Genomic DNA, 19,869 nt, shown 5'->3' with positions numbered 1-19,869 from the left:
CTTAATTTCTCTTTCTTCTATCTTGTTGTTGGTGCATAGGAATGCCACTGATTTCTGTGCATTGATTTTATATCCTGCCATTTTACTGAATTCCTGTATGTTCTAGCAGTTTTGGAGTGGAGTCTTTTGGGTTTTCCACATAAAGTATCATATCATCTGCAAAGAGTGAGAGCTTGACTTCATTGCTGATTTGGATGTCTTTTATTTCTTTTTGTTGTCTGATTGCTGTGGCTAGGACTTCTAATACTATGTTGAATAGCAGTGGTGATAATGGACATCCCTGCCACGTTCCTGACCTTAGGGGGAGAGCTCTCAGTTTTTCTGCATTGAGAAAGATATTTGCTGTGGGTTTTTCATAGATGGCTTTTAGGATATTGAGGTATGTATCCTCTATCCCTATACTCCAAAGAGGTTTAATCAACGAAGGATGCTGTACTTTGTCAAATGCCTTTTCTGCATCTATTGAGAAGATCATATGGTTTTTTTTCTTTCTTTTGTTAATGTATTGTATCACATTGATTTGTGGGTGTTGAAACAACTTTGCAGCCCAGAAATAAATCCCACTTGGTCGTGGTGAATAATCCTTTTAATGTACTGTTGGATCCTATTGGCTAGTATTTTGGTGAGAATTTTTGCATCCATGTTCATCAGGGATATTGGTCTGTAGTTCTCCTTTTTGGTGGGATCTTTGTCTGGTTTTGGGATCAAGGTAATGAGTTTGGAAGTTTTCCTTCCATTTCTATTTTTTGGAACAGTTTCAGAAGAATGGGTATTAATTCTTCTTGAAATGTTTGGTAGAATTCCCCTGGGAAGCCATCTGGCCCTGGGCTTTTGTTTGTTGGGAGATTTTTGATGACTGCTTCAATTTCCTTAACGGTTATGGTTCTGTTCAGGTTTTCTATCTCTTCCTGGTTCAGTTTGGTAGTTGATACATCTCTAGGAATGCATCCATTTCTTCCAGATTATCTAATTTCCTACCATAGAGTTGCTCATAATATGTTCTTATAACTGTTTGTATATCTTTGGTGTTGGTGTGATATCTCCTCTTTCATTCATGACTTTATTTATTTGGGTCCTTTCTCTTTTCTTTTTGATGAGTCTGGCGAGGGGTTTATCAATCTTGTTAATTCTTTCAAAGAACCAGCTCCTAGTTTCATTGATCTCTTCAACTGTTCTTTTGTTTTCTATTTCATTAATTTCTGCTCTGATCTTTTTTATTTCTCATTTCCTGCTGGGTTTAGGCTTTATTTGCTGTTCTTTCTCCAGCTCTTTTAGGTGTAGGGTTAGGTTGTGTATTTGAGACCTTTCTTGTTTCTTGAGAAAGGCTTGTATTGCTATATACTTTCCTCTTAGGACTGCCTTTGCTGCATCCCAAAGATTTGGAACAGTTGTGTTTTCATTTTCATTTGTTTCCATTAATGTTTTTAATTCTTCTTTAATTTCCTGGTTGACCCATTTTTTAGTAGGATGCTCTTTAGCCTCCATGTATTTGAGTTCTTTCTGACTTTCCTCTTGTGATTTAGTTCTAGTTTCAAAGTATTGTGGTCCGAAAATATGCAAGGAATGATTCCAATCTTTTGGTACTGGTTGAGACCTGATTTTTTACCCAGGATCTGATCTAGTCTGGAGAATGTTCCATGGGCACTAGAGAAGAATGTGTATTCTGTTGCTTTGGGATGGAATGTTCTGAATATGTCTGTGAAGTCCATTTGGTCCAGTGTGTCATTTAAAGTCTTTATTTCCTTGTTGATCTTTTGCTTAGATGATCTGTTCATTTCAGTGAAGGGGGTGTTAAAGTCCCCTACTATTATTTTATTACCCTCAATGTGTTTCATTGATTTTGGTATTAATTGGCTTATATAATTGGCTGCTCCCATCTTAAGGGCATAGATATTTAAAATTGTTAGATCTTCTTGTTGGATTGACCCTTTAAGTATGAAGTGTTCTTCCTCATCTCTTATTATGGTCTTTGGTTTAAAATCTAATTTGTCTGATATAAGGATTGCCACCCCAGCTTTCTTTTGATGTCCATTAGTGTGGTACATGGTTTTCCACCCCCTCACTTTAAATCTGGAGGTGTGTTTGGGTCTAAAATGAGTCTTTTGTAGACAGCATATCTATGGGTCTTGTTTTTTTAATACAATCTGATACCCTGTGTCTTTTGATTGGGGCATTTAGCCCATTTACATTCAGGCTAACTATTGAAAGATTGAATTTAGTGCCATTATATTACCTGTAAGGTGACTGTTACTGTATATTATCTCTGTTCCTTTCTGGTCTATGTTACTTTGAGGCTCTTTATTTGCTTAGAGGACCCCTTTCAATATTTCTTGTAGGGCTGGTGTTCGCAAATTCTTTTAGTTTTTGTTTGCCCTGGAAGTTTTTTTTATCTCTCCTTCTATTTTCAGTGACAGCCTAGCAGGATATAATATTCTTGGCTGCATATTTTTCTCATTTATTGCTCTGAATATATCATGTCAGTCCTTTCTGGCCTGCCAGGTCTCTGTGGACAGGTCTGGTGCCAATCTAATATTTCTACCATTGTAGGTTACAGACCTCTTTTCCTGAGCTGCTTTCAGGATTTTCTCTTTGTCTCTGAGACTTGTAAGTTTTACTATTAGATGTCGGGGTGTTGATTTATTTTTATTGATTTTGAGAGGGGTTCTCTGTACCTCTTGGATTTTGATACCTGTTTCCTTCTCCAAATTAGGGAAGTTCTCTGCTATAATATGCTCTAGTATACTTCTGCCCCTCTCTCTCTTTCTTCTTCTTCTGGGATCCCAATTATTCTAATATTGTTTCATCTTATAGTATCACTTATCTCTCGAATTCTGCCCTCGTGATCCAGTAGTTGTTTATCTCTCTTTTTCTCAGCTTCTTTATTTTCCATCATTTGGTTTTCTATAGCACTAATTCTCTCTTCTGCCTCATTTATCTTAGGAATTAGGGTCTCCATTTTTGATTGCACTTTGACTTGGGTAGATTTTAGTTCTTTTATTTCTCCAGAAAGGGATTTTCTAGTATCTTCTATTCTTCTTTCAAGCCCTGCTTGTATCTTTATAATCATTATTCTGAACTCTAACTCTGACATCTTAATAATGTCTGTATTGATTAGGTCCCTGGCCATCAGTACTGCATCTTGTTCTTTTTGTTGAGGTGATTTTTTCCATCTTGTCATTTTGTCCAGAGGAGAATAGATGAATGAGAGAACAAAATGCTAAGAGGGTAACAATGACCCCAGAAAAATATACACTAAACAAATCAGAAGATACCTGAAACCAGGGTAAAAGAAAGAAAGAAAAAAAAAAAGAATATGATCAGTCTGGTGAACAGAACAGAGCCACACACTAGATTTTGGGTGTATTTTGGTCTGTTAGAAGAAAATGCTTCCCAAAATTTTAAAGAACAAAAAACTTATATATGTACATAAATAAGGGTAAATACGATGAAGAGGTGAAATATGACTGTAAAGATGAAAATTAAAAAAAGTTTTAATTTTTATTTATTTTTATTTATTTATTTTAATATTTTATTTATTTGACAGAGAGAGACACAGCAAGAGAGGGAACACAAGCAGGGGAATGGGAGAGGGAGAAGCAGGCTTCCTGTGGAGCAGGGAGCCTGATGTGGGGCTAGATTCCAGGACCCTGGGACCATGACCTGAGCCGAAGGTAGATGCTTAATGACTGAGCCACCCAGGTGCCCCTAAAAAAATTTTTAAAAAAGGAATTGATAAGATAAGGAGTTGGTGAAAAAAGAATAAAAAAAATTAAAAAAAAAGAGAGAGAATGTGATCAGGCGGGAGACTAGGACAACGTCATATACTAGATTTAGGGTATATTTTGGTCCGTTAGAAGAAACTGTATCCCAAAATTTTAAAGAAAGAAAAAAAATATATATATACACATACAAAAAATAAGGTTAAATACAATGAAGGGATAGAATATGATTGTAAAAATGAAAATTAAAAAAGATTTTAAAAACGAATTGATAAGATGTTGGTTGAAAAAGGAAAGAAGAAAAATTCACCTAAAAAATAGAAAAAGAAAAAAAAGAGAATTAAAAAAATTATCTTTGAAAGACTAAAGAGTCATGGGAAAAGAGCCATGAATTCTATGTGCTGGATTCCCCTAATGCTGTAGTTTTGCCATTCTCATTGATCGGTAAACTTGGTCTTGGCAGGATTTTCTTGCTGATCTTCTGGGGAGGGACCTGTTGTAGTGATTCTCAAATGTCTTTGCCTCAGGTGGAATTGCACTGCCCTAGCCAGAAGCCAGGCTGAGTAATCTGCTTGGGTTTGCTCTCAGTAGTTTTATTACCCGAAAGTTTTCCATACAGCTTTTGAGGATAAGAGTGAAAATGGCAGCCTCTGAATCTCTGGCCCCAGAGGAGCTGAGAGCTGGGGGCCCTGCTCCTCAGTGAGCCCTCAGAGTAAAGCAATCAGTCACTTCTATCTCCCCAGTCTCCAGCTGCACTCCGTGCTCACCCAGCCTATGACCGAGTGTTTCTATCTCTGGCACATGACCCTGTTTGGATTCTCCAAACCCAGCAGATTCCTTCAGTGCACTCCAGTGCCACTCCTCCTGGGGGAGGAAGGGGGCTCTCCCTGGTTTGCCACTTGTTGGGTCCCTGCTGGAAGAGTAGTGGCCTGGTTGTGCCGCAGATCACTGTTTATGGCACCCGGACCTGAGAGCCCACTCCTCGGCTCTGTCTTTGCAGCTGGTTTCCCCTCTCCAATACTTGGGAGCTCTGCCACCCTCAGCCCCCCCATCTTTTTGTGACCCCAAGGGTCCTGCGACCACACTGTCCCAGCGAGGGTTCCACCCCTCGCTTAGCCACTGGAGTGACGTTCCTCAGCAGAGCAGACTTCTAAAAGTTCTGGGGGCGCCTGGGTGGCTCAGTCATTAGGCATCTGCCTTCAGCTCAGGTCATGATCCCAGGGTCCTGGGATCCAGCCCCGCATCTGGCTCCCTGCTCGGCAGGAAGCCTGCTTCTCCCTCTCCCACTCCCCCTGCTTGTGTTCCCTTTCTCTCTGTCAAATAAATAAATAAAATCTTTAAAAAAAATAAATAAAAAAAAATAAAAGTTCCGATTTTGTGCTCCGCTGCTCTATCACTTGCTGGTAGCTGGCTGAGGGAGGCTTCCTCCCCCCATGGTCTATCTTCCCAAATATCAGCTTGGATTTACTTCTCTGCACATCCTACCTTCCAGAAAGTGGTCACTTTTCTGTTCAGAGAGTTGCTGCTATTCTTTTCTTCAATCTCCTGTTGAGTTTGTAGGTGTTTGGAATGGTTTGATAACTATCTAGCTGAATTCCTGGGACAAGCCAAAATTTAGGTCTCCTACTCCTCTCCCATCTTTCTCCTCCTCCTACCCCCATTCATTCTTTAGTAGCATATTGTTTAACCTCCATATATTTGAGATCTTTCCACATTTTTTCTTGTTCTTGACTTCAAGTTTCATAGTGTTGTGGCCAGAAAAGGTGCATGGTATGATCTCATTCTTTTTGTTGAGACCTGATTTGCCACCCAATATGTGATCTATTCTGGAGAACGTTCCATGTGCACTTGAAAAGAATGTGTATTCTGCTGCTTTAGGATGAAATGTTCTGAATATATCTACTAAGTCTATCTAGTCCAGTATGTCATTCTAAGCCATTGTAAGTACTTCATTTCCCTTTAATGATTCCTGGTTTTTCTCATTTTTGCCTCTGTTATTCTTGCTCTTAGATTCATCCTTACACCAGTTGGTTTGTTTGTGATTTGTCTTACTTTTGTTTTCTATTTCTTACCAGTTATCTTCACCTCTATCACCATGTTGACATTATGTTGATATGTATTCCCTTGATTCACCTTAGCTACCTGCTTCCAACCTGTGGATTCTGCCTACTGTTCTCTCCTTTCTCAAACTTTGATCAGCCTTGACATTTAACCTGTAGGAAGTGAGATGGTAGACTGCCAAACACCAAAATAAATTTTGTGACTGCTATATATCATTTGTATTAGCTATTACTCCCTTGTATCTTAAAATTAAGGCTGGAAACTGGAAACTATGGCTGGGATCCTTCTTGAGGCCTCTGGCATGGTTTCTCTCCACAGGGATATTTGACACAACTGGAGCTCCAGCATCTAAAGAATAGAGCCCAGGGGTACTACTAACTATCCTACAATTCAGAGGACAGAATTATCTGACAGAATTATCTCCCATCACAGAATTATCTGGCTTCAAATATCAACACAGCTAAGGTTGAGGATCCTGGTCTAGGGAACACTATATTCCATTGGACTTCCTGAGGCATCTTTCCAAGGAGAAACCCTTATTTCCAGGTAATCCTTTACCACCCTGTCCCTACTGTAATCCTCATTCTTTATAAATAACCAACCCTACTTCCCTCTAGTTTCTATTTTCATATATATTATCTTATTTTAATCCCAAGTTAACTCTGTGGTCGCCAGATCAATGTTAGTATGATTTATTTAAAAAAAATTTACAGATGGACAAACTCAAACTCCAAAATATTAAGTAATCAAAAAGATTTATTGAGGATTAGAACACATTACCTTTTTATTAAATAGTGCTTTTTGTAGTGCCCTAGAGTCTCTCTTTCAAGGCTGTCATTCATCATTAGAGAGCCATAAAAGCCTTAGAAATGGCTTTATAAGAAGGCATAGTTAACAGAATGGAATCTTGAGAATTTTTAGGTTAATCCTGGTAGAATTGGGAGAGGGCTGGGGTCTGGGTTAAGTGACTTGAGAGAGAGCATCTCATCAATTTGAGTATTTCCATATTCAAGAGTCACTGAAAATAAGGTTCAAAGCAGGAAATGAGAAGAGCCTTTCCTTTTGCCTCACTAAATTAAATGTATTTTCTCTTTTTCTTTGCCTTATTAATTCTTCATGGCATTATGATTAAAAAGGAAACCCAGGGGCGCTTGGGTGGCTCAGTCGTTGGGCGTCTGCCTTCCGCTCGGGTCGTGGTCCCAGGGTCCTAGGATTGAGCCCTGCATCGGGCTCCCTGCTGGGCGAGGAGCCTGCTTTTCCCTCTCCCACTCCCCCTGCTTCTGTTCCCTCTTTCGCTGTGTCTCTCTCTGTCGAAAAAATAAATAAAATCTTAAAAAAAAAAAAAAAGGAAACCCAAAGGTCAGTGAAAATGGTGTCCTGAGAAGATGAGCCAGATGACATAGTGACTTTGACCAACAAAGCATCCATCTGCTTTTTTATTGTGCTGAGCAGTATTGGTGGGTAGAGGAGGCATTCTTCCTAATAGTAGGGTGGTTTCCCATTAATTCCAATAATCTGCCATTGATTACTCTTTGTAGGGATAGAAAATTGATTGAGAGTCATGATGATAATGAGCAGCACAAAAGCCTAAAATATGGGGGCTTTGTGTCACCTTTGTTATGATCATTAGGTATTGCAACCTCCTGAGGTTGACAAAGAAAATGAGATCATAATGGGGCACCTGGGTGGCTCAGTCAGTTAAGAATCTGCCTTCCGCTCAGGTCATGATCCCAGGGTCCTGGGATCGAGCCCTGAATCAGGCTTCCTGCTCAGCGGGAAGTCTGCTTCTCCCTCTCACTCTGCCTGCTGTTCCCCTTGCTTGTGCTCTCTCTTTATATATATATCAACTAAATAAATAAAATCTTTAAAAAAAAAGAAAATGAGATAATATTAATTACTGTTATTAAAGAAAATTAACTCTCAAAGATGACGTGCAGTCTTTGGCAGTTGGGATGCCTTGGACTGTATAGGAACAGTCATCTGAGGGTGTAGGAAAGTTTTAGCTGTGTCCCTTTCATTTTCCAGGTCTACCACTATACAGAACAGGTGGTGGCATGCTGGAGCTTGACAGTCAATAAAATATTTCTCTCTAGAGTGCTTAGTTAAAAATATGGGCCAATCAGATGGTATTCCACAATATATCTAAGCATGTTAGTTTATCAGAAAGAAAATATCCCAATACATAAATTTTAGTAAATTTTATGAGGAGGGAAGGCAAGTTTCTTCTGCTGTATAAGGCACATTTTAGTTAAGAAAGGTTTTTGGGAAGTTGTGGGCAATTTAAATACCTTAGAGTATTATTTCTAATTGTGATAAGTGCATATACCTGAAGGTTTATTATGTTTTGTTTTGTCATTGAGCTATGCAAGAACCATGAGGATGAAGCTTCATCTATTTAGCATCCCCAGTGGAATATGAGTGATCACTTTGCTAGCCCTCACTCTCTGAAAGGCATGTGTTCACTTCATTGAAAACATGCTATGATAAGAAACAGACTCACGTTTCATCAGTTTTACTATTGAGTCAGAGTTGAAACAAATAAAGACATTCAAAGTGAAATAACTTTTAAAGTCTCTTTAGGTGTAACATTCTATGATGCTCTATACTACAAGAGGACATCAGCTCCCCATCACAGGTGTGAATAATTTAACAAGAGGTGATTTTCCTTGTTTCCTGCAGTCAATCATGCTACAATTCACAATGATATAGCATCTGGCATCTTTTTTTTTTTAAGATTTTATTTATTTATTTGACAGAGAGAGCACATGAGAGGGGGGAGGGTCAGAGGGAGAAGCAGACTCCCTGCCGAGCAGGGAGCCCGATGCGGGACTCGATCCAGGGACTCCAGGATCATGACCTGAGCCGAAGGCAGTCGCCTAACCAACTGAGCCACCCAGGTGCCCCTCTTTTTTTTTTTTTTTGAAGAGCATCTAACCTTAATTTTTCTTTTATTCAACATTAAATAATTAATATTATTTATTATTAAACTCATAATTTAAGAACCTTATCTCTGATATTCGATTTTAAAATGTACTTAGCAAATTGATATTATTCTGTATACATGGCCTTGGGATTTTCTTTTTAACATGGTTATATATGTGCATATATATATATTAGTTTAAATAATGACTATATATGTGCATTTCACATTATTGAACTTAGAACCTTTCTTTATATTTTTTAACAAAAAATTTATGTTACATAAAGCATGATCATAACTGATTGGCAAGAAACAGTCAAATGGCTAAACCTGGATGAAAGGTCAGGAAAATTGGAAAATAGTATTTAATCTGACCTATTTTATATTTCATTAAATCTATAAAATTATCCTATCAGTTTGGTAATTTCAAATTTCATAGCTTGACTCCTCCAAAATAGATTTAATTTTGTTAACTATATGTGCATAAATGGTGAGAGAAATGTCTTTGACTTAGTGTATGTCATCATATCTTTCATAATCATATCCTACAAAGAATATTTGTGTTTAATATGGTATAATACAAGAATATAAGAAAATACAAAAATACTAGCTATCTGACTGTGGGCAATTTACAAACATTGAATCCTTCTATCTAAAGTTTGGGAGATATTTACCAAAGTAGTTACTTCTAAGTAGTGTCTTTTTTCTTTTTTTCTTTTTTTTTTAACTTTCTTTGTGTATGTCCATATTGTCTATTTTTTTCTATAATGAACACAGATCATTTATGTAGCATTATAGTTCTACTAAAATAGAAGTCGCATGAAGATGATATCTTCCTTGTATTTTGTGAGTTCAGAGGAATAGACATTGGCTCTGTGTGTTGGAAGATGACGTAATAGCTCTTGTATGTATGTATAGTTTATTTAGATTTAGAATGGTAAAAAAGCTTGCAATTAATGTGTCTTAAAATAACACTAAGACCTAAAACTTTTTAGAAATCTAATGTATAGGCAAATTTTTAAATTTAATAATGGATTTTACAGATTTGATAATATACTCATTTTACTATAATATGGGGAGAGGTTTCTTAAAGCAGTTCTAATATGCCTTCTATATTACTAAAACTGCACCCCTTCATTGGTTTTGGTATAGATCTAAAAACGTCGTATTTTTAGTTACTGCTTGTAATAATAATTTTTTGTGGTAAGACAAAGTATGAGCACAATAGCAGTATTTTGTCCTGTTTCTTTGTTTACGCTTGACTGGTGCATTCTTTTTTTTTTCTCCCTTCTAAAACTTCTAGTCTAAAATGATCATAATTCTTTAGGGTAAAAGACTAAAACATTGTCACCATTATTTAAAGTACATCTTAAAGAGATTCCATGACATTAGGTCAGAGAGAGATGAGTTATCATTATGGAAAGAAGACAAAAGTATCATGGTCAACATAAGATTGTATAATGAAAACCCCCACATTCAACTGAAAGGAGAATACTTCTTTTAGATAGACAGTTTAGATAAGTGGAAAGACAAATCACATTCTTAGATAAAGTCACAATGGTAAAATTTAAATGTTAATTAAAGTATCCAAAGGACTTTTTTTTAAATTTGTATGCATGCTGCTGAAGTGAGCACATTGAATTTGAAGAATTGTCCTAAAATACATGGGGGTGGGGGGTGGGGTGGAGGGGTGGGGTTGTGGCTGTGGAAATAACCATTAAAATAGTAAAAAAGAAGAGAGATAGAAATACCCTATATAGAAAATAAAACAGAAAACAGCAATATTTGAAATATTTCCATTGTAATTTGTCTAGAAATAGACCCAGTGCATGTCAGAGATATATATATGATTATACATTGCAAATCATAGAGGAAATATAACTATGTCAGCCAATAATAATGACAGTACATAAGTAATTTGGAAAAAATAAAAAAATAATTCCAGGTAAGTCAAATATTTAAGCATTAAAGTAAAACCACAATAGCTTAAGGAAAAATAAGCTTTTAATGTAATTTTAGATTCAGGCAAGCCTAAGCAGGATACAAAATCCCAAAGCTATGAAAGAAACTTAACCGACTGAGCCACCCACGTGTCCCTATTTAGTTAATTTACAGAAAAAGAAACAAATGGCCATCACTATAAATTTTCAAATATCTGTATCTTTCTTTTACTTCAGAACATTTAAATTTTGAAGTCTTAAAATTTCAAAAGATAGAGAGGGCAGTTTATTTATTGGATCTGTGAAAGAATTTGTCACTCACAGAGAGATTTCACATGTAAATCTGCCTTTTCCTTTGAGAAATATGCATGAAAAAGAGTTGATACATGCAATTGAAGAACTGTGTTCTTTAAATCTGCCTGATTTTTTTCTTCCTTTCCTTTCCCACACCTTGCCTTTTTTATTTTGTTTTCTTTGTTTCTTTGTTTGTTTTCCACTGTTTTGAACTGCAAATGATTTATGTGGTGCTTATAATATTTTTGTGGTATTAGTGGTAGCAAATTTTCAAAAAATAGTCATTACTGACTTTGGCCAAGAATCTCTTACTTGGTAACTATGCAGATAACTCAGGTATCACGGTTTATGGTTATTGAAAGTTTTAGATTACTTACTTTATTTTTATTATTATAATTTTTTAAAGATTTTATTTATTTGACAGAGACACAGCGAGAGAGGGAACACAAGCAGGGGGAGTGGGAAAGGGAGAAGCGGGCTTCCCGTGGAGCAGGGAGCCCGATGCAGGGCTCGGCACGGGGCTCGATCCCAGGACCCTGGGACCATGACCTGAGCTGAAGGCAGACGCTAAACGACTGAGCCACCCAGGCACCCCTAGAGTACTTACTTTAGTAAGCATGGAAATGAAGTGCACAATCCTGCCATGTTAAGGGTAGCAGAACCACATTTCTGGAGAGTGTCCAAATGAAAAATAAACATAAAGCAGGAGCAGATTAGCATTATTACCACTTACAAAACACCCCAAACTATCTTATTTGTATTTAAATGTAGATATAATAATTCACTTTCAGAGTAACTCTTGACATTATCTTGAATGGAAATTTTGACAGAGGAGAAAGCTCTATTTTGCTTCTCTCCACTTTGATGAATCCATAACCATGCAAAAAGCTTTTATCTTTCCTAATAGCCGCCAATTGCTTTTTAACAAAATATTTCCACCCACGCAGTACACATTTGCATGTATATCAAATATACAAGTATGTGTGTGCATCCTGTGTGTAAGATACTGTTTCAGCAATGCAAGATGCAATTAACACAGGCCCGTTGATCTATTGCTGGTTTTTCTTCCCCAAGGTTTTGATCATCAGGATCGCAGATCTCCTGTTTTCAGGAGTTATTTCATTTCCCCAATAAAAGTATAACATTTTTCAAGTGAGCTTGGTTTGCTTCTTTTTTTTCCCCTCCTTGGCATCATAGGCAATATTAGGATATAGAATATAACCACACAGTTCCTCAAGCTTGCACTGACTTTTTGTGAAAGGATGTTAGATACTGCTTTATGCCCTGAATGTCAGTAGAATCAGTCATAAATTTTGAATACATCTCCTTTATGAAAAGTAAAACAAAAAATAATATATATGACAGTCTTTATAATCACTTAACCAAAACATTGTTAGGAAAATATTCCATCCATTAAAATTATAACAAAGATATTTTGATGGAAAACATAATGTTTTGAATAAACCTTAACAAGATATATGTACTTGTGATTGGAAAACACATTCAGCTGTGAATCACTGTAATGGGTTTGTTTCTTGTCAACAATAAAAACATTTCCAAGAAAACCTATGAGTTAAATTGCTTGATCTCATACATTAGATTATTAACATTCATATTGAATTATAATGTTCAAGAAGTAAAAACAATTTCAGTGCAATTTTAGAAGTTTAATTTTTTTTTTAAAACGTTCTTTTTTTTTTTAAATATTTTATTTATTTATTTGAGACAGAGAGAATGAGAGGGAGGAGGGCCAGAGGGAGAAGCAGACTCCCTGCCGAGCAGGGAGCCTGATGCGGGACTCGATCCCGGGACTCCAGGATCATGACCTGAGCCGAAGGCAGTCGCTTAACCAACTGAGCCACCCAGGCGCCCTAGAAGTTTAATTTTTTTATTTTCACCAAAATTTAGATAACTATGTAAGAATATGCAGAAACATAGGCACTGAACACATTTTATATACCAAAGAAAGATGAATTATGATGAATAGTATCTTTTCCTTTTTCAGTTCTGGTACTGAAAGAGAATGAGCACTAATGACTAAAGGCATCCTTTGTGTTAAATGGATCAGCTCCTTTCCTAGGCACCATCCTTCGGACAATTAAGAAAATAGTCAAAGAGTTTCCCATATTCTATGGTTCAGATGAGATTGAGACTGTATATACATATCATGTAACACACATACAAACATATCACATAGAAGTTGCACAAATCACACACATGTGTAGTATATGTATATACACATGTATGCACACATGTGTACACGTATACACATTCAAATATGCATCTACGTGTACACATGTGCATTATATCTATGTGCACACATATGCATATAAATATATGTATATGTGCATGTGTGCATACATACATATACTTTTTTATATGTGGTGGTGCATGTATTTAATAAAATGTGGGGTAGAATAGTCATTCTTCAAATAACAATAGATGTATAGTGGTAGTTTGGGCATCTATAGCAAGTGTTGTATTGGATTTTGAATATTTGATTAAGAATGTACAAAGAGAGTAACTGAATAAATTTTCTCAGGACAATGTTTGTGACTGGTATTAACTAGATATTAACTAAGTGTGTTGCTTTTAGTTAGCTTAAAAAATTTCTTGAACACATGGTAGACTATAAAGTTGATGGGATCATTGACTGAAGCTAAGAATTATCCATAAAAATGGACATTATCTCTGTTTGCCCTCAGCTCTAATGCATACTGTAGATTGATTGTTCTGCCTCCCTGATAGCCAGAACACTAGGCGTAAATGGCAAGGAGTGGCTTTGGTACCATAAGTGGGGTGTTGGGTAGTGCCTTCAAATGCTATTTGGGGAATTAATTGTGTGAATGAACCTTTAGAGGTGAAGCATGTCTGAATAGGGTCTCTGGGCTGTCTCTGTGTGTATAATGAGTAAAATAATCACCTGCTCCACTGGCCGAAACACTTGTTTCCCTAATAAGACATACAAAAAAAAAAAAAAAAGCACAAAACAAATATTTTATAATACACTAAAAGTGAATCCTCTAGCATTTTACTCTGGCAGTAGATTTTAGAAACTTTGGAGTTTTTAAATGGTATAGGATATTCAGAAAAATGTGTGCCAATTCAATTAGTAGACATTCCCTGTACATTTAGACATGCCACAATAATTTAAATTTGAAAGAAATTTAAAGTGTATTTACTAGGGAAAAATTTATAATTTTTATTTGCCAGAGTGCTTTTTCTAAAATGTTCAAAGTTGAGGAGAGGCGATTTTTCTGTAACTTGTTTTACTATTCAAATCCAATTTATTTTTGTCACCTGTTATTTTTCCCCTGGATTTTTTAGAAGTCAGTTTTGGACCATCTGATGGTACTATAATAAGAGCCTCACTTCCTATGGTGTAATTGACTCTCAGTTTGACTGTTCAACAAATACACAATGAGAGTCCACTGTTTGCCAAGAGCAGTGATATTTATTTTTCCAAGGAGAATGCTTAAGCCTGAGTGTATATAACTCTCCATCTGTTTATTTAGAAATATATTCCTGTGACTATGTTGATAATTTTCCTTTTAAATGGTAGGCTTCAGGAAAACAGGAATTTTATCCTAGGGTTTGTAGTCCTCTTTTAGGGGTATTTTAGGGTAATTTAATAAATATAAATTATTTTTGAAGTCTTTTGTGACAAACTAACATTTTAATATAGCTTTGTTGAATAGAAAATTTTAAATTTGTAAATTTAGTGAACATATCTGTAAATGTTTTCCAACTCTGTAATCACTATTTCTAGTAGAATTATTGTAATATTTGCAGAATCTGTTTCTCATTCTGGAATTTGTGTTTGTTTTTGTTTTTCCAGTCTCCTGAACAACAACCAAATCAGACAGATTTCCAGACATGCTTTTGAAGGACTTGAAAATTTGCTTTATCTGTAAGTTGCAAGAAAGAACAACAATAACTTATGGTGTTGATAGATTATTTTTGCCTTTTTGTTTGTTTTAACTAAAGTAATTCTTCATCTTCTTGAAAACTACTGTCAACCTTTATACAAAACACATTTGAACATTTCTAAGTGAAGTCAATTGTTGCTTTCAACAGATTATTCATCTAAGCACATTTGAATATTTATGCACATTTTTATCCCTTCATCTCTGCCACAAAAATTCTAAATTGGAGAAAAATAAAAACAAAATAGTTTGCCCAACTTTCACATTCAAATCTAATCGATAATTGCAAAAATTGCATAGATCCAAGAGAAGCTTCTTATATCAACAACTCAGCCATCCAAGACCTTCTGAAGCCAGTGAACACACTGCAACTAGGAACTTTAATGAACCTGGATAAGAACCAAATTTTGGAAAAATTAGCTCACAAATATGATCATTGACAATTGAGGTGCTCTTTTGTTTATAACAAGTAAATGAGAATAAAGGTATTCTAAAGATTTTATTTATTTGAGAGAGAGAAAGAAAGCACAGAGAGTGAGCAAGCAGAGTGTGGGGGGGGTGGTGGTGAGGGAAATGCAGGCCCCTCCTTGAGCAGGGAGCCCGCTGTGGGGCTCGATCCCTGGACCTTGGGATCATGACCAGAACTAGAGGCAGATGCTTAACTAACTGAGCCACCCAGGTGCCCTGAGAATAAAGGTATTTTAAATGAGTCCCTGTTTTGACTCAGAAACTAGTCCATGCTGGTAAGCAAGTTGGGAGGTCATGACTGATACACTTATGTGGAGGCTGAAGGAAGAAACTAGGACATTTGTCTAAGCACAGAGTGAATGCTGCAACTTTCCTTTTGAAGAACCTTCAAGAGGTAACTAACATTTTTACACAAATATGCCCATTTGTACTTCATTAAGTATTTTGTGTAAAAAGTTGGTTATTCTTTTAAAGAGAAGATGCTATCCTAGCCCTTTGGCTCCCATTTCATTTCTACAATGATCACAGCATCTTTCTGTAGCACTGGAATTCATATTACACCTCAGCTCTGGAGCCTTATAGCCTTTTGTGTTCAACTGAGATACCCCAGCCTACCAGGCAAGACCTTCTACAGCTTTTTTTTTTTTTTTTTTTTAATCACTCGGTCCTAAATTGCTGGTTCCTTCTTGGAATTGTTCCATTCTATTTGCTGTCCTAATTGTTGATGACTAACCTAACATGCTTAGCAGGTGCATGTCAGTTTTGATCTCCACGTGAGAAACATTACTAAGAGTGCTTCAAGCGTTCTCGACTGGTGGTGTGAGAAATCAGCTTCTCATAAATGAAGGAGCTCTACCCCCCTGCATATCACCTCAGTCCTGTGGTTCTATGGTTCTTTGCTCATTGGCATGTAAGGAGTATCACCCTTACAGTAAAACAAGCAAATTAATAAAAAACATAAAACAAAAACTTTATAACTTTGTAAATAATGGCTTAGAAAAAACCTCATTACTACTGCAATATTCAATGAAAGAATCTAGTAAAATGACAGTTATTAACAAGAAATTAATTTTGGATAAAATGAACATTCAACATTGCTGTGGCTTGGATCAATTACATGCACAAATGCACTATCTGCTGTGTGTAAGAAGCATTTTCTTCAGCCAGTTCACACACTACTCATTAAGTGAAAGTTACAAATCTTCTGTATTTAGGAAAGGGGAAGGATAATTATAAATGTTTCATTATGCAATAGGTTGTGAACACATTCATGTGACCACTGAAGTAAATCTTTCCATATTTTCAATAACATTGACAAGTAAGGATTACCTCTCAAATCAGAGAAGTTCATAGCAAAAGGAAGGTTATAGGCTACAAGACCTATTCATTTCAGACAGCACCTGTCTGGATGAGAAGAAAATGGAATTGTAAGGTTTCGAAGAAAATGTCAGGGTTTGAGGCAATCGAAGATGGCCTAACTCTGCCACTTTGTGTCAATAATACTTTAAGATTAAGCTGGCCATCCACTATCATTCTGCGAGCTGATCCAGAGAAAATGCTTGGAGCAGACATCCGCTCTTTGGGGATAAGATTCACAAATACCCTGAAATATGGTGGTATCCATTATTTAGGTGGTCTGTGGCAATGTTGGGATAGGCAATGGAGAAGGTGGTAGTATATCAAGATGAAGAGGCATGAGTAATGCCTATATATGTGTTTGGAGGATTAAGACACACATGCTTATAGGACAATAGGTTTTGTAATATGGGCACATATAAGGTGTGGTGGTGTCAGAACAGAAGGAAGACCAATTCTGTCTCCCAGTATAATGGGCAATTTAGACTTCAAATAAGGGGGTGTTTAGGAATTATTGAATCATTGACCAATCATTGACCAAGCTAAGAACTGTCAACGTTGACATTGTCTGTTATGACATCAGCTATAAAGCATACTCTAGTTTTGTTGTCTTGCTCCACTTTGGCAAGAAAAATTAAACACAAGTTGAGGAAAATAATATGCAAAAAGCATTCACAGAGACAATTCTGAGTTTGAGATGGCACGTGTTGGTTGGAGCAGTGAGTGCAGTAGGAAGGATAGAGTGAGCTGTAACTGGGAGCAAAGGAGTCAGACCGGAAAGGCCTTTGCACAGGAGACTAGATGGTGTTGTGTCAGGGAGAATTTGTAGGGGAAGGGTATGATCAGCTCTGTGGTTTGGGAAAGGCCAGTCTGGGAGAATGGACAGGTTTGCTTGAGGCAGAAACTCAGTGGTAGTAAGCTATGCCAAGGTATCCTGAACTGCCATGCATGATGACAGCTTGGACAGGAGTCTGCAGTGGGGTTGCAGAGCTGGAAAGGGACTCCTTCTTCTTCTTTCTCCTCCTCCTCCTCCCCTCCTCCTCCTCCTCCTTCTTCTTCTTCTTCTTTTAAAGATTTCATTTATTTATTTGAGAAAGAGAGAGAGAAGGAGCACACAAGCAGGGGAAGGGGCAGAGGAAGAGGGAAAAGCAGGCTCCCCACTAAGAAGGGAGCCCAACACAGGGCTCAATCCCAGGATCCCAGGATCCTGAGTCTCAGCTGAAGGCAGACCCTTAACTGACTGAGCCACCCAGGTTCCCCTGGGGAGGGATTCTTTATTGTAGTTTTGTTTAATGACTATGACAGATGAGAGGGATTCTCTGTCTGCTCTTCTCATTGGGAATCCCCATTCCTGTTTCAGTCTGTGCCACTAATACCCCAGCCTCCTTCCACTGTCCTGAGTCTTCCTTGGCCACTTTCATACTCATACTTTCCTTCCACATTCCCACTCCTCCACAAATCTAGTTTTTATTTTCTACCCCATCTGAATCTTTGGATGGGTCACTCATAGGATTTACTCTGTAATTTGACATTTAATTACACTTGGCATTTATCTCCACTTCTCTCCCTATGCGTATGTGTGTTGAGGTCTCCATGGCCACATACTTGAGAATCAGGGTCTTGCTTGTATTTCTGTCCAGTTCATACGAATTTTCAGACACAATTCTATGCTTCCCCAAACTTGCGTGCTCCTCCAGCACACATCTGTTTCCTTTTCAGTAAATAGCACCTGTATTCTCAAGCTGCTTGGCATCATGCTTAGGTTCTTCCTTTTTCATATGCTACTTCGGCACACTCTGTTCATTCCAATCCTGAAAACATTTCTAATTTGGTCACTTTCTCCATCTCTCCTGCACCCATCCTAGTGTAAGCAGTCATTATTTTCCTGCTTCACATTTCATTTTAATAAAAGTGACACACCCTATTTTGGCCTGTAAGTCCTAGCATGGTTTTTGATCCATCCATACATGTAAATCCATCTCATGTCTTTTTTCCTTTGCTTTTTTTTTTAGATTTTATTTATTTTTTTGACAGAGAGAGACATAGGGAGAGTGGGAACACAAGCAGGGGGAGTGGGAGAGGGAGAAGCAGGCTGCCCGCAGAGCAGGGAGCCCGATGTGGGACTCGATCCCAGGACCCTGGGATCATGACCTGAGCTGAAGGCAGACGCTTAACGACTGAGCCACCGAGGTGCCCTTTTCCTTTGCTTTTTATATTTGATCCATTGTTCTTTTATTTCTCCAAACACAGTAAGTGCTCCGCCCCCACCTCCCGTGGGCTGTCACATGCTGCTTGTTGGTTTTTCCTTGGTGATCTTCTTCTGTCTTGTCTCAGCTTTAATGTCATCTCCCTAGGACTCGTTCTATCTAGGTCAATTAACCCTCACCTCCTTTTTTCTCTATCAGGGTGCCCTGTTTATTTCATTTATCATGTCTACCATAACAGTTAATGTTTTTCCCCTTATTTTTTTAAACTTATTTTCTGACTTCCCACTGGATTCTGTGAAGGAAAATGGCCATACTCCCTTTATTTACCACATATCCCATCATCTAGAACATAGGAAGTAAGTACTCATTAAAAACATGTTGACTAAATAGGAGAACATAAGGTGGTCAATAAATGCTTGATATTTGACTGATTAATACTTTTAGTTATGCTGAGTTCATTATTTCTTGAAAAGGGAGATAACACCATTAAATGTGTTAGCTTTTTCAGAAATGTATACCAGTTATTTATATTGTGTCTTTTCCCAAGGATTTCAAGTGTTTATATTACATAAAGTAGTTCTAGTGCATGTATATTCATTCAGGAGGCTAATTTTTATTAGACCAGATATACTACAGAATTGCAGTTTTGCCCTGCCAACACGAAGGAGGGCACATTATTTTTCCCTAAAACAAAAGCATTTCTGAACTCTTCTGAAATTCTAATGTGTTTTGGTCCAAAACATATCATTGATTCCCTTGGGCCAAAACAAATTGAATATCTCAGGACAAATTTTGCCTTCAGAGTCACAAGAAAAACTACGACAGTTTGAAGATATCTTTGGAAACTAGTTCATTTAAGGTTAGCTGAATTTTGGACCTAGATGTATTGAAAAACTGAGAGCAAAACCTTTTTCTTTAGGTTAACAGACCAGTAACTGTTACGAAGAGCTTCTCTGGTATTCATTATTCTTAACCAAG

At 37.1% G+C, this 19,869-nt stretch overlaps 1 protein-coding gene across 1 annotated transcript in view; it reads left to right on the top strand.

Annotated features, from left to right (window-relative positions):
• Positions 1-19,869, top strand: part of PXDNL (peroxidasin like) — a 422,439-nt gene that overhangs the window by 199,631 nt on the left and 202,939 nt on the right. Inside the window, exon 3 of the mRNA XM_081817119.1 lies at positions 14,773-14,844. Within this exon, the coding sequence (XP_081673245.1) occupies positions 14,773-14,844 (72 nt within the window). The remainder of the gene's footprint in view (positions 1-14,772; positions 14,845-19,869) is intronic.

Source organism: Leptonychotes weddellii, chromosome 4 (assembly GCF_054177405.1).
Source record: "Leptonychotes weddellii isolate Sample4059 chromosome 4, ASM5417740v2, whole genome shotgun sequence".
NCBI classification, from domain to species: domain Eukaryota; kingdom Metazoa; phylum Chordata; class Mammalia; order Carnivora; family Phocidae; genus Leptonychotes; species Leptonychotes weddellii.
The sequence above is the reverse complement of the archived record's forward strand: the minus strand, read 5'-3'. Positions and strand labels throughout refer to the sequence as shown.